Here is a 12626-nt window from a genome sequence, read left to right as displayed (position 1 = left end):
CAAAATTGAACCCATCCTCCAAGGGCCAGACTCAAATACTACATCTCTAATATTTCTTGATTACCATCAGAAATGTCTTCCTTGGCTGGAAGCAGAGCTCAGTGTGCCTAGCATGCATGCCCAAGGCCCTGGGTTCTTTCCCCATTACCCCCCCACCCGCTCGCGTGCGCGCACACACACACAAAAAAAAAGGGGGGGGGAGAATAAATAAATATAAATAAATGTCTTTTTTCCTGCTCTGAACTCCCACAGCAAACTTACTTTTTACCTCATGTACTATTTATCATTTCATACCATGCTCCAGAATTATTTGTGTATGTCTCATTTCCTCTGCAATGTGGAAAATAAGACTAATTCTTTTAGCCATAGTAATTTACCTGGACTGTCCTCTCACAGCCAAAACTTAATTGCTAACTCATTCAAGACTCAATACAGAACTGGCAAGATAGTGCACGCCTCATGTCCCAGCACTTCTGAGGTTGAGGCAGGAGGATCCCTTGAGTCTAGGAACTTGAGACCAGCCTAGACAGCATAGCCAAAAAGGTTCATATGGTTACCATTTTCTCTGCAAAACTTTCCTAGACATCCCCCAAACCAGGTTTTCCTTCATTTCTTTTTTTTTCCCTTGGTGGGGGAGGATACTGAGGACTGAACTCATGGGCACATTACCATTAAGCTATATCCTCAGTCTTTTTTTACTCTGAGAAAGGATCTCACTAAAGTGCTGAGGCTGGCCTCAAATTCATTATCTTCCTGCCTTAGCCTTCCCTGCCACTGGGATTACAGGAGTGCTCCATTGCATCATGCTCCTTCATTTCTTATCCTTAGCATAGCTAATATATTTTCAGGTTAGGACTCTCTGTAACTGTTTATTTTCTTTCTTTCTGTTTCTTTCTCTCAAGAATACCTTTAGAAAGGGGAAAGGAATTCCATGAAAATAGAAAAGTGATTAGTGGAGTAAAGGAAGGGATTGAGGTGGTTGAAGGAGGGACAGGAAAAGGGATGAATGGTAGAATGGATCTCACCAAACCTTCCTATGAACATATATAAATATAACAGTGAATTTCACCTTTACATATACCCATAATGCACTAATTTTTTTTTTAAAAAAAAGCTATAAATAGAAGTAAGATCTGTAAGCAGATGAAAATAAACATGGGGAGGGAGGAGAGGCAAAGAGGCAAAGAGGAAGTACTAAGGACTGCAAATTTGATTCCATGCTTGTATAATTACATCAAAATAAATGCCAATATTATATATAACTAAAATGAACTAATAAAAAAGAATACCTTTGGAGGGCAGCAATTTTTTGTGTGCAATACTGAGGATTGAACCCAGGGCTGCTATACCATTGAACTACACTCCCAGCTATTTTTATTTTTTGAGACAAGATCTCCCTAAGTTGCTTAGACTAACACAGAAACTGTAACCCTCCTGCCTCAGCCTCCCTGAGTTGCGAGGATTACAGATTTGGACTATCGTGCCCAGCAGAGGGCAGGAATTTTTATTATTCTAGCACAGTATGGAACTTTACCACTTGTTGATACTCAAATTATTCAAGTATTGGAGCAAGTAATAAAGCAAAATATGGAGTATATGATATTGGTATAACAGCATTATTGCCATATCAATAATTTCTTAAATGTTGCACAGGACAGTTAACAAAAGACCTGAGCTATAGATACCAGGAGTGTCTATTTTAAGCCAAAACTGCAAATGTCTCAGAAAAAGGACATGAAACAGTGGCTACAGGGCAAAATTCAAAGAACCCTTTTCCAGGGCAAAAAGAAAAATTGGCTAGTGCTAATATTCTTCTTTTCAGAAGGACCATCTTCAATCATAAAATGGACAGAAATATACTAGATGTAGTAACCTTTCAAGACAGAACACATTCCTGTTGGATGTGGTGGCACATGTCTATAATCCCAGCAACTCAGGAGGCTGAGGGAGGAGGATCACAAATTCCAGGCCAGCCTCAGCAACTTAGCCAGAGCTCATCTCAAAATAAAAAATTAAAAGGGATTGGGGTGTAGCTCAGCCACAAAGCACCTCTAGGTTCAATCTCCAGTACCACCACAAAACAACAACATGTTCCCAAGCTATAATCAACAAAATTTCCAGCAAAAATGTTTTCCTTCCCAGTAAATGTACAAGTTTATGTTCATGACACTATGGCACATATTAGCAATAAAACACCTATATCCTAACCATATAAGAATCTTTGTTTGTTTTTACTCACTTTTTTGTTTGTTTGCTTGTTTTTGTACTGAGGATTGAAGCCAGGGATGCCTTACCACTGAGCTGAATCCCCAGTTGTTTTTTATTTTGAGACAGGGTCTCACTAAGTTGCAGAAAGTCTGCTTAAGTTGCTAAGACTGACCTCTAACTCGGGATCCTCCAGCCTCAGCCTCCAGAGTTGCTGTGACTACAGGCATGTGCCACTGTGCCACTGTGAGCCAATCATCAGCTGGCAGCTGGAAGTTTGCTGGGGCCCCTTCGGCTGTGGCTCTCAACACCATTGCACCGAACTACTGACCATGTAAGTCTTAAGACAAAAAAAAAAGAGTACATATATTAAATAAATTTTCCCATAATCAAAACTTTTCTACATGCTGCCCAAAAAGCAGATAAAAGGAAAAATGATTAACATCCACATAATGAGAGTTAATTTTTAAAAATAACTCTATGGAGCCGGGGATGGTGGTGCATGCCTATAATCCCAGTGGTTTGGAAGGCTGAGGCAGAAGAATTACAAATTCAAGGTCAGCCTCAGCTACTTAGCAAGGCCCTAAGAAATTTACAAAGACCCATCTTGAAATAAAAAACAAAAAGGGTTGGGGATGTGACTCAGTGGTAAGCACCCCTGGGTTCATTCCCTGATGCCAAAAAATAAATTTTAAAAAGGGCTGCTGAGGGGCTGGGGTTGTTGCTCAAGCAGTAGCGCGCTCGCCTGGCATGCATGCGGCCTGGGTTCGATCCTCTGCACCACATACAAAACAAAGATGTTGTGTCCACTGAAAACTAAAAAAGAAATATTAAAATCCCCCCCTCCCCCGCACGCTCTCTCTCTCTCTTTAAAAAAAAGAGGGGAGGGGCTGCTGATGTTGCTCAGTGGTATAGCAACCTGGGTTCAATCCCTGGTACCAAAATAATAACAACAACAACTGTATGGAACAACTAGTATAAACTCACTCTGCAAATGACAAGGCAGACACCTGGGAAAGATACATGATTTGTCTAAGATCATACAATTATTTATGGGACAGAGCTAAGGCTACAAGATTTGACTCAGTTTGTTCAGTGTTCATTCCTCTATATTAGAACGTCTTTATACTAAAAAAAAAAAAAAAAAAAAAAACCAAAGAGTGTTAGTTTACTGACATTTAAGAACTGTTATATTGGGGCTAGAAATATAGCTCCAGTGGTACAGTGCTTCCCTAGCATCATGAGGCCCTGAGCTCAAACCCCAGCACAAGCCACCCAAACAAAGAACTGTTGTTATAACCATGTTACCTCCCGGAAAACACCTGCAGGCATTATGGATATCTGTTAAACTTGTTGCCTTTCACAGAGGGGGAAATGAAAGTTAAACATCTTGCATGTCAGCTATCAAGCAGATCACAGGACAAGCATTAGGAAACATGTATACAGAGATATTATTTAGACACTCCTTTTACTGTATTATTATATTCAACATTGCTAAAGAAAGATCTATGCATCCTTTTTCATTGACTTAAACCATGTGAAGTGCTTCTGACAATGTCAAACAGATCATTCAAGGTTTGGAGGAAAGCATTTCATGTCAACCTAAAGCCCAAGTTTAGACTCCAAATGTAAAATAGCCACATAAATACAATTTCTTATTTAAAAAGTTATATCACACATCTATATAAAAATTCCTTTTAAGTATGACATTTAACTTACCTATAAAGAACATGTATAACTGAAAGCTCAAAACTACATCGAGGGCTGACAATAATAAGAACTAATCAAAATTAGGGTCACAAATTTTTTTTCCCTCCTTTGTACTGGAGATTGAACTCAGAGTCACTTGACAACTGAGCCACATCCCCAGCCCTTTTTTGTATTTTATTTAGAGACAGGGTCTCACTGAGTTTCTTAGGACCCCGCTAAATTGCTGAGGCTGGCTTTGGACTCACAATCCTCCTGCCTCAGCCTCCCAAGCAGCTGAGCCACTGGGATTACAGACATGGGCACAGGACAAATGTCCTTCTTTTCTCCCTAACCCATAACATAACCAACGAATTAATATTTAAATGATTCCAAAATCCTTTAGGAAATTTACATTTCTGGGCTGGGGATGTAGCTTACTAGTAGAGAGCTTACCTAAAAAGTGTAAAGCCTTGGGTTCAAACCACAGTACCACAAAGAAATATTTAAAATTGCGTTTCTTCCCCCTCCACAAAGCAGAAGTGCAAATAATTGACATATAACATTTTTCAAAAATTAGGCTACCATCTTAACAGACTCGAAGACATTCATCATTTCTCAAATTGGATAACCGCTGCCTTTTTAAAGGCCAATAACAAGTTTTACTGACATTTAAGAACTCCCTTTTCAACTCCCTTTTCATAAGGATTAAAATGACAAATTCCATGGGCTGGGGTTGTGGCTCAGTGGTAGAGCACTATCACCTGCGAGGTCCTGGGTTCGATCCTCAGCACCATATAAAAATAAATTAGTTAATTAAATAAAGACATTTTAAAAAATGACAAATTCCATCAAATTTCATAATATCAAGATCTTTACATGTAAGTACCGTTAAGTTATAAATCAGATATTCATCTTTCATAATGTCAAAAACTGGAGAAAACAAACCAATCTTATTTAAAACACAAAACCAAAAAAACTTTAAAAAGAACAAAACCTTTAAAGATTGAAAGCCAGATGTGAAGGGGAGTACCAATAATCCCAGCTACTTTCAAGGCTGAGGTGGGAGGATCCCAAGATCAGGCCAGCTTGGGCAACTTAAGGAGGGCCTGCCTTAAAAAAATAAAAGGGCTGACAACATAGCTCAGTTGCAGAACACTTGCCTTGCATGTGCAAGGCCCTAGGTTCAATTCCCAGTACCACCAAAAAAGGTGTGTGTGTGGGGGGGGGACTTTAAAGAGTGAACCAGAGATTATTCCATGTATGGTTTAGCCAGGTCATGGGTTAATTTTCCTTCCTCTTGCCTTTTGGCCATTTTTCCAACACAGAATTCTAGAACATTTCTTTTTTCTTTTTAATAAGCAAAAGTAAAAATTTGGGCACAATTGTGCATAACTGTAAGCCTGGCAACTCAGGAGGACTGCAAATTCAAGGTCAGCCTCAGCAATTTAGCAAGGCCCCTAAGCAACTTAGTGAGACCTCCTCTCATATTTTTTAAACAGGGCCAGGGATGTGGCTCAATGGCAAAGCACCCCTGGGCTAAATCCTCAATACCAACAAAAGAAATCAGAACTACTGGGAGTGTTAGTGGATGCCTGGAATTCCAGTTACTAGGAAGGCTAAGGGGAGAGAATCACAAGTTCAAAGTCAACCTGGGCAACCTGATGAGAACCTACAGAGCACCTACAAGCATGCACAAAGCCCTGGGTTCAATTCTCAGTACTGTTTTTTTTTTTTTTTTAATAACTAGTCTTTGTTTCCTACTTTTCAGTGCTCAACAGAAAATCTAAAGATGAAAAATCTGGAACTATGGTGTAAAATTTAATTAATGATAATGCATAGAACTGCTCAAATTCTTTCTGTCTCACATAAGAGAATCAACCATTCTTTGGTATTGTGGGCTTAATTTTCAAGCATTACCTGTCAGATTCTCCTTTAACTATCATTAAAAGCTTGAAGATGAGACTTCACCTGAGAAAGTTCTTCTCAACATCCACTTGAAGCTCTTGCACAGTAAATAATCAGGGCAGGTCAAATATTTTAATTAATTCCCTACCATTATATATGTAGTTCCTTACAAGAGGTTTTTCACATTGTTTTTTTAAAAAGACATTTAGCCTTTTAAAAAATATTTTTTAATTGTTGACCTTTATTTTATTTATGTATTTATATGTGGTGCTGCGAATTGAACCCAGTGCTTCACGCACGCCTGGCAAGTGCACTACCACTGAGCCACAGCCACAGCTCCTTCACAAAGTTTTAAGACATTTCTCAAATTAAATGTTTCATTAGCTCACTATATCATACATCTGGACACAAAATGTGTATCAATATAAACAGCTAGAAAATCATAAACCCATAACAAATGACCATGACCAAGCTAACACAAACTACTTCTATCATAATAGTTGGGCTAAATTAAAATGGTCATGCCAGGCATGGTGGTGCATGCCTGTAACCCCAGCAACCTGGGGGCTGAGGCAGGAGGATCTCAAATTCCAGGCCAGCCTCAGCAACTTAGCAAGGCCCTAAACAACTTAGCAAGACCCTGTCTCAAAATAAAAATTAAAAGGGATAGGGATGTGGCTGAGTATTAAAGCACTTCTGGATTCAATTCCCAGTACCGAAAACTAAAACGAAGGAGTTCAAGGAGGCATTAATGCCTTGTGGTTAAGAACACAAGCTCTAATGTACAAAATCAGATTAAAAGAGAACACAAATTTGGGAGTCAACACTGGGTTCAATTCCAGCTCTATCAATTACAAGCTGAATAATTTCAGTCAAATTATTTTATTTCTCTATGCCTCCGTTTCCTCTTCATTTGTAGAATGGGGGAAATCAAGTAGTACCCTATGGAACATTTCCAGGATTAATCAAAATTACACAGATAAAGCCAGGTGTGGTGGCACACACCTATAATCCCAGCATCTCCAGAGGCTGAGGCAGGAGGATTGCAAATTCAAAGCCAGCCTCAGCAACTTAGCAAGGCCCTGAACAGCTCAGCAAACCCTGTCTCTAAATAAAATACAAAAAAAGGGTGGGAAATGTGGCTGAATGGTTAAGTGCCCAGGGTTCAATACCTGGTACCAAAAAAAAAAAATTATTACAGGTCAAAGAGAACAATGAGAACTCAATTTTTGTTATGAATATTACTCTAATCACCAGAATATCTACAAAAATTCAAGACCAGTAAGAAAAATTGGCATTGGCACAACATTAGACTATTCAGAAATCCTATACACAAAAAAGGTTGTAGCTCAGTGGTAGACCACTTGCCTAGCACATGTGAGGCACTGAGTTCGATCCTCAGCACCACATAAATAAATAAAATAAAGGTATTGTGTCCATCAATAACTAAAAATATTTTTTTAAAGAAAGGGAGAGGGAACTGGGTGTAGTAGCACACCCCTGTAGTCCCAGAAAAGGAAAGAAATGGGAAAAAAATATGAGTTCAACCTATGGTGGTTTTTTTTGAAGGGGGGGTGTTTCTTCTCTTCCTTTGAGAGAGGATCTCAAGTTCCCCAGCCTTGTCTAGAACTCCTGTACTCAAAGGATCCTCCCACCTAACCCTCTAGGGAGCTGGGACTACAGTCCCATGCACAGATACAACCTATTGTTTTAAATGTAGACTTTATGAGACTTAATAAAATCCAGAAGTCCTGTTAAACTGTAAGGTACATGCATATGAATATGAATGCCTATCAGCAGTTTGTCAACAATTTGTACCATATATCTCTTAGGAGTCCAATGACCCATAAATAGTTTCTTATACTTGAGTCAATTCAGAAATCTAGGCCACAATCTTTACACAACTAATGATCTATAATCTAAGAACTAAAGTGCATTCTCCCCTAGGTCAGGAAAACATCATCTACCATCTATCCCATCATCTATCATCCATCTACTCCTTATTAATGCAAAAAAAAAAAAAAAAACAGGCATAGGTAGTACCGGCTGATTCTCAAATTCTACATTTTAGCTGAAGTGCTCTGAAAACCTATGCCATTCTCATGGTTACTCAAAGGCACATTTTGCAAACTAGGAATGCAATTCTGATCCATGCTCCCTGTAATTCTACTTTGCCACTAGGCACGAAGGATGCATAACCAGCAGAAAAATTAGCTATCAATTAGTAGGATGTAAAGTCAAATATAAAACTACCTGAAAAGCAATCCAGCCACCTAGATAAAAGTGGTATACATTTCATATTAACTACCCAAATTTTAGACACAGTCAACAGGCAAACCAGAAACACGCGTGAAAAATAGCGTCAACCTAATAAACGTGCTTGAGAGGCGGCCTGCCAGACACAACTATGCTTGCAATAAATCTTACTTTTCACGAACCCACGTTCATCCCTCATGGAATAAATAAATAAAAACAGGATCTAATTACCTTTACTTGAAATCTGCCCACAAAGTTGGGGAAACACTTGATGTCCCATTAAAGCTGGACTTCCCAAAAAGTGGTATATTGGGATCCTCTGGAAGCAAAATCCTGCGTTAGTATGTCCCCCCACCCCCACAGACTAGGATAAATCCGAGAATACCCTTCACGATATGAAGTAGAAAAGGAATCTAAATACCTAGCAAGACACCCCACCCCCACCCCCACCCCCGACAAAAAAAAATGCCTCCAATATCTACAAAAAACAAAAACCCGCAGAGCCCCAGTACTTCCCGTCACCAGCAGTCTAAACGCCAGTAAGTAGTCCCAGGATCTCACAGCCCGCCCGCCCTTCCCCCCTCTTTTCACCCTCCCCCCCTCTTTTCACCCTCCCCCCTTCTTCCCCACGCAGTTTCTAGGCCCAAAAATTAGGAAGAATGACCGGGATACCAAAAACCGCCTCCGAATTTGGATTCTCACAGACACCAAAACATAAAAGCGGAGGCCAATCGAGCTTTGCGGGTTACAGAAGGTTGGAAGAAGCTCCCAACACCACAGGCCGCGCCCCCGCCCCCACCCCCGATAGGAGCCTTCCTACGAAATGCCGAAACCCTACACACCTAAAGAGAAAATGATGCCTCCCTTTCCGCTAAACAACGCACAAGCCCAACCCACCAAGGGAAAGTCTTCCCAAACACCCGACTCAGATGGTGCTCAAGCCCGCATCGCTGGGGCCCTCAGGAAGGGGGTACATTTTACCTCATGGGCTCAGCAGTCATGTTTTCGCTTGATCGCCGCCTCTGCTTCTGTAGCCCTTTGGCGCCACTACGGTTCCGGCGCCAGATTACGATAGAAATGCCCTGGAATCTTAGTAGTCACTGTCGCCGGTGCTGGATCCTCCCCACTGCTCAAAGGCCGCTACCACTGCGACCGCCGCAGGAGCCGCGGAAACAAAGCGACGCCGCCGCCGCCGCCATTTTGTTGGGCCGAGGCTCAGGCAGGAGAATTGGCGCGTCCTCCCTCTTCCTCTTTCCGTCATCCATTGGCTACCTCTGCAACAGCTCAGTGTCTTATTGGCTGTGGAAATTCACCTTCTTTGGGGGCCTGTTGCTAAGGCGGTCCACGTCATTTGATCCCCTCCACCTTTTTAGCAGGGGGTCTGTTTCAGTCCTAGTTGACCTGAAAGTGATAGTGACGTATTTTGACTATTTTTCTGAAAATGCGCTGTTGGCCCATTTTCTTTTCTTTGACATAATTGATGAAACAACAGCAAGTTACGTTTATTGAGTACCAAATGCCGTTCACTACATTAATCCTTTATCTGGATTATCTCACATAATCCTTACACCTTCTTAAGTAGACAGACCTACAGCCTCAGAGCTGTGGAGTCGCAATTCAGATCAGACACCGCACTAAACCACTCATCTATATGGCCATCCTATAAAAAAATATTTTATCTCTATTATTCCAGTTTAACAGCGATTTCTTCACTGAATGTTTTATAGATAAAGTTCAGCTTATCAACATGCTTACAAATATATGTACATATACTTACAAATGTATTTAAATGGGAAAAAAACTTGAGGTTGAGTGAGGTGGTGCACTCCTCTAATCCCAGCGGCTTGGGAGACTGAGGCAGGAGGAGCACAAATTCAAAGCAAGCCTCAGGAATTTAGAGAGGCTCTGTTATAAGGTACAAAATGGCTGGGGAGGTAGCTCAGTGGTTGAGCTTCCCTGGGTTCAATCCCTGGTACTCAAAAACAAAAAAATTCTTGGCCAACCTTAGCAATTTAACCAAACCATGTATCAAAATAATAATAAAATTAAATTAAAAGCCAGCTACAGTGGTGCACACCTGTAATCCCAGCAGTTTCCAGGAGGATGCCAATTTCAAAACCTGCCTCAGCAACTTAGCAAGGATCTAAGCAACTCAGCAGACCTGTCTCTATTTAAAACATTTTTTTTAAATGGCTGGGGATGTGGCTCAGTGGTTAAGCTCCCCCTGGGTTCACTCTCTGGTACCAAAATAAATTTATTAAGTTAAATTTTTAAAGGATTGGGAACCAGGCATGGTGGTGCATGTCTTTAATAGTGTGCCACAGGTGTGTGCCACCGCACTGGGCAACACTTCTTTTTTTAGCAGGGTGCTGTGACACTGGTTCAAGAGATTGATACAAGAGGATTGCAAGTTTAAGGCCAGCCTCAGCAATTTAGCAAGGGCTTAAACAACTTACTGAGACCCTGTTTCAAAATTTAAAATAACATAAGGGCTGCCAGGCTTGGTGGTGCACACTTATAATCCCAGCAGCTCAGGAGGCTGAGACAGGAGGATCAGGAGTTCAAAGCGAATCTCAGCAATGGCAAGGCACTAAACAATTCAGTGAGACCCTGTCTCTAAATAAAATACACAATAGGGCTGTGGATGTGGCTCAGAGGTGGAGTGCCCCTGAGTTCAATCCCTGTTATTAAAACAAACAAATAAATTAAATAACATAAAGGCTGGATATGTAGTTGAGTGCTTGAACTCCCCTGAATTCAACCCACAGTACCTTCCCCACAAAAAAAGAAAAATAAATTGCTGAAAAAATTAAATGTCAGCCAACTTGCATAACAGTTCTTCAAAAATTAAAAGAAGAAGCTGGCAGCCATGATGCACATCTGTAATCCCAGTGGCTCAGGAAGCTGAGACAGGAGCATTGGGAGTTTAAAGCCATCCTCAGCAAAAGGAAGGCACTTAGAAACTCAGTGAGACCCTGTCTCCAAATAAAACACAAAATAGGGCTGGGGATGTGGCTCAGTGGTCAAGTGCCCCTGAGTTTAGTCCCAGGTACCTCCACCCCAAAAAAGAAGGGACTGTGGATATAGCCCAGTTGGTAGAGTGCTTGCTTCACATGCAGAAGGCCCTGGTTTAAATCCCCACCTATAAGGTCCTTGTTTAGCATCTGAACAGCCATCTTAAATGACAGCCATCATTTTAAGGAAAAAGTTTCCCTTTCCTACTCAAGGGCGTTTCTGAGAAAGGCTCACCACTCCCTCATACCAAACAAACTCTTAACGACCGCCCTCTGGCTCTGATTCCTGAGCCTGCCCCATAAAAGTCCCGGGAACCAAAGCCTGTTTTGCCTCTCTCCTACAGAGAGATGGTCTTTATTTATCAGCTCTGACAAATAAACTCTCGTGTGTACCTCTGCCTGGTCCTGGTCTTTCATTTCTCACATACCCATCTCTTATTTCTTGCTTTCCCTTCACCAGCACCACAAAAAAAAAGAAAGAAAAGAAAAGAAAAGAAGATGAAGACATTCTCAAATAAACATAATTGTTTCTAGTACCCATGCTCAACAAGAAATGCTATGAGTTTTGGGGGCAGAAATGAAAGGACACTAGATAGTAATGCAAAATTATACGAAGATGCATGAGACACTGGATTGGCATTGGCACCACAAAAGAAAAAAAAAAGGAAAGAAAAAGAAAAAAATGCATGAAAAAATAAGAAATACTATGCTGGGCACAGTGGCGTACTCCTGTAATTTCAGCAGCTCAGGAGACTGAGGCAGGGGGATTGGGAGTTCAAAGCCAGCTTCAGCAACATAGCAAGTCCCTAAGCAACTCAGTGAGACCCTGTCTCTAAATAAAATACAAACTGGGTTGGGGAAGTGGCTTAGTGATCAAGTGCCTCGGAGTTCAATCCCCAGTACACACACACACACACACACACACACACACACAAGATGATAATTAATTATTATGTTGATTTTTTTGTGGTACTGGAGATTGAAGCCAAGGCCATCTGCATGCTAGGCAGGGTCTCAAACACTGAGATACATCCCCAACTTTTTTATTTTGAGACAGGATCTCCATAAATTGCTAGGATGACCTTGAATTTGAGATCTTCCTGCCTCAGTCTCTGGGATGACAGGCATGGGCCGCTGTACGCAGTTAATATTAGGTTATTAAATAACAATAAAATAAATTTTTTGAAGAAACAGGATCTTGCTATATTGCCCAGGTTGGTCCCAAACGCTTGGAACTATAGGCTTGCGCTGCTGGGGCCTATTCCTAAAGATAACTTTTTTGGGGGTATTGGGTATTTAACTCAGAGGTAATGGCAATGAACCAGTAAGTCACATCTCCAGTGCTTTTTATTTTTTTATTTTGAGACAAGGTCTCACTAAGTTGCTTAGGGTCTCACTAAATTACACAGACTGGAGTTGAACTTGCAATTCTCCTGAGTCAGACTCCCTAGAGACTAAAATTACAGGTATGCATCACTGCACCTGGCTCTAAAGATTATTTTTTAAGGAAGCAAGTCTAGATGTATAGATATGAAGTGATTTCCTGGTTATATTCTC

General features: G+C 40.9%; 1 protein-coding gene across 7 annotated transcripts in view; it reads right to left on the bottom strand.

Moving 5' to 3' along the window:
* The window catches only part of Atrx (ATRX chromatin remodeler), a 225314-nt gene extending 216067 nt beyond the window's left edge, over positions 1-9247 (bottom strand). For 6 of the 7 annotated variants that reach the window (XM_077107623.1, XM_077107626.1, XM_077107625.1 and 3 more), the window contains exon 1: positions 9037-9247. In XM_077107623.1, coding sequence (XP_076963738.1) covers positions 9037-9056 — 20 coding nt within the window. In that variant the 5' untranslated portion in view covers positions 9057-9247. Of the gene's footprint in view, positions 1-8286; positions 8375-9036 lie in introns of all 7 variants that reach the window. The other variant, XM_077107628.1, reaches the window with a different exon arrangement.
* Between the last annotated feature and the right edge of the window lie 3379 nt (positions 9248-12626).

The sequence above is a fragment of the Callospermophilus lateralis genome, chromosome X, assembly GCF_048772815.1.
Source record: "Callospermophilus lateralis isolate mCalLat2 chromosome X, mCalLat2.hap1, whole genome shotgun sequence".
Classification (NCBI taxonomy): domain Eukaryota; kingdom Metazoa; phylum Chordata; class Mammalia; order Rodentia; family Sciuridae; genus Callospermophilus; species Callospermophilus lateralis.
This window is presented reverse-complemented; position numbering and strand designations above follow the sequence as displayed.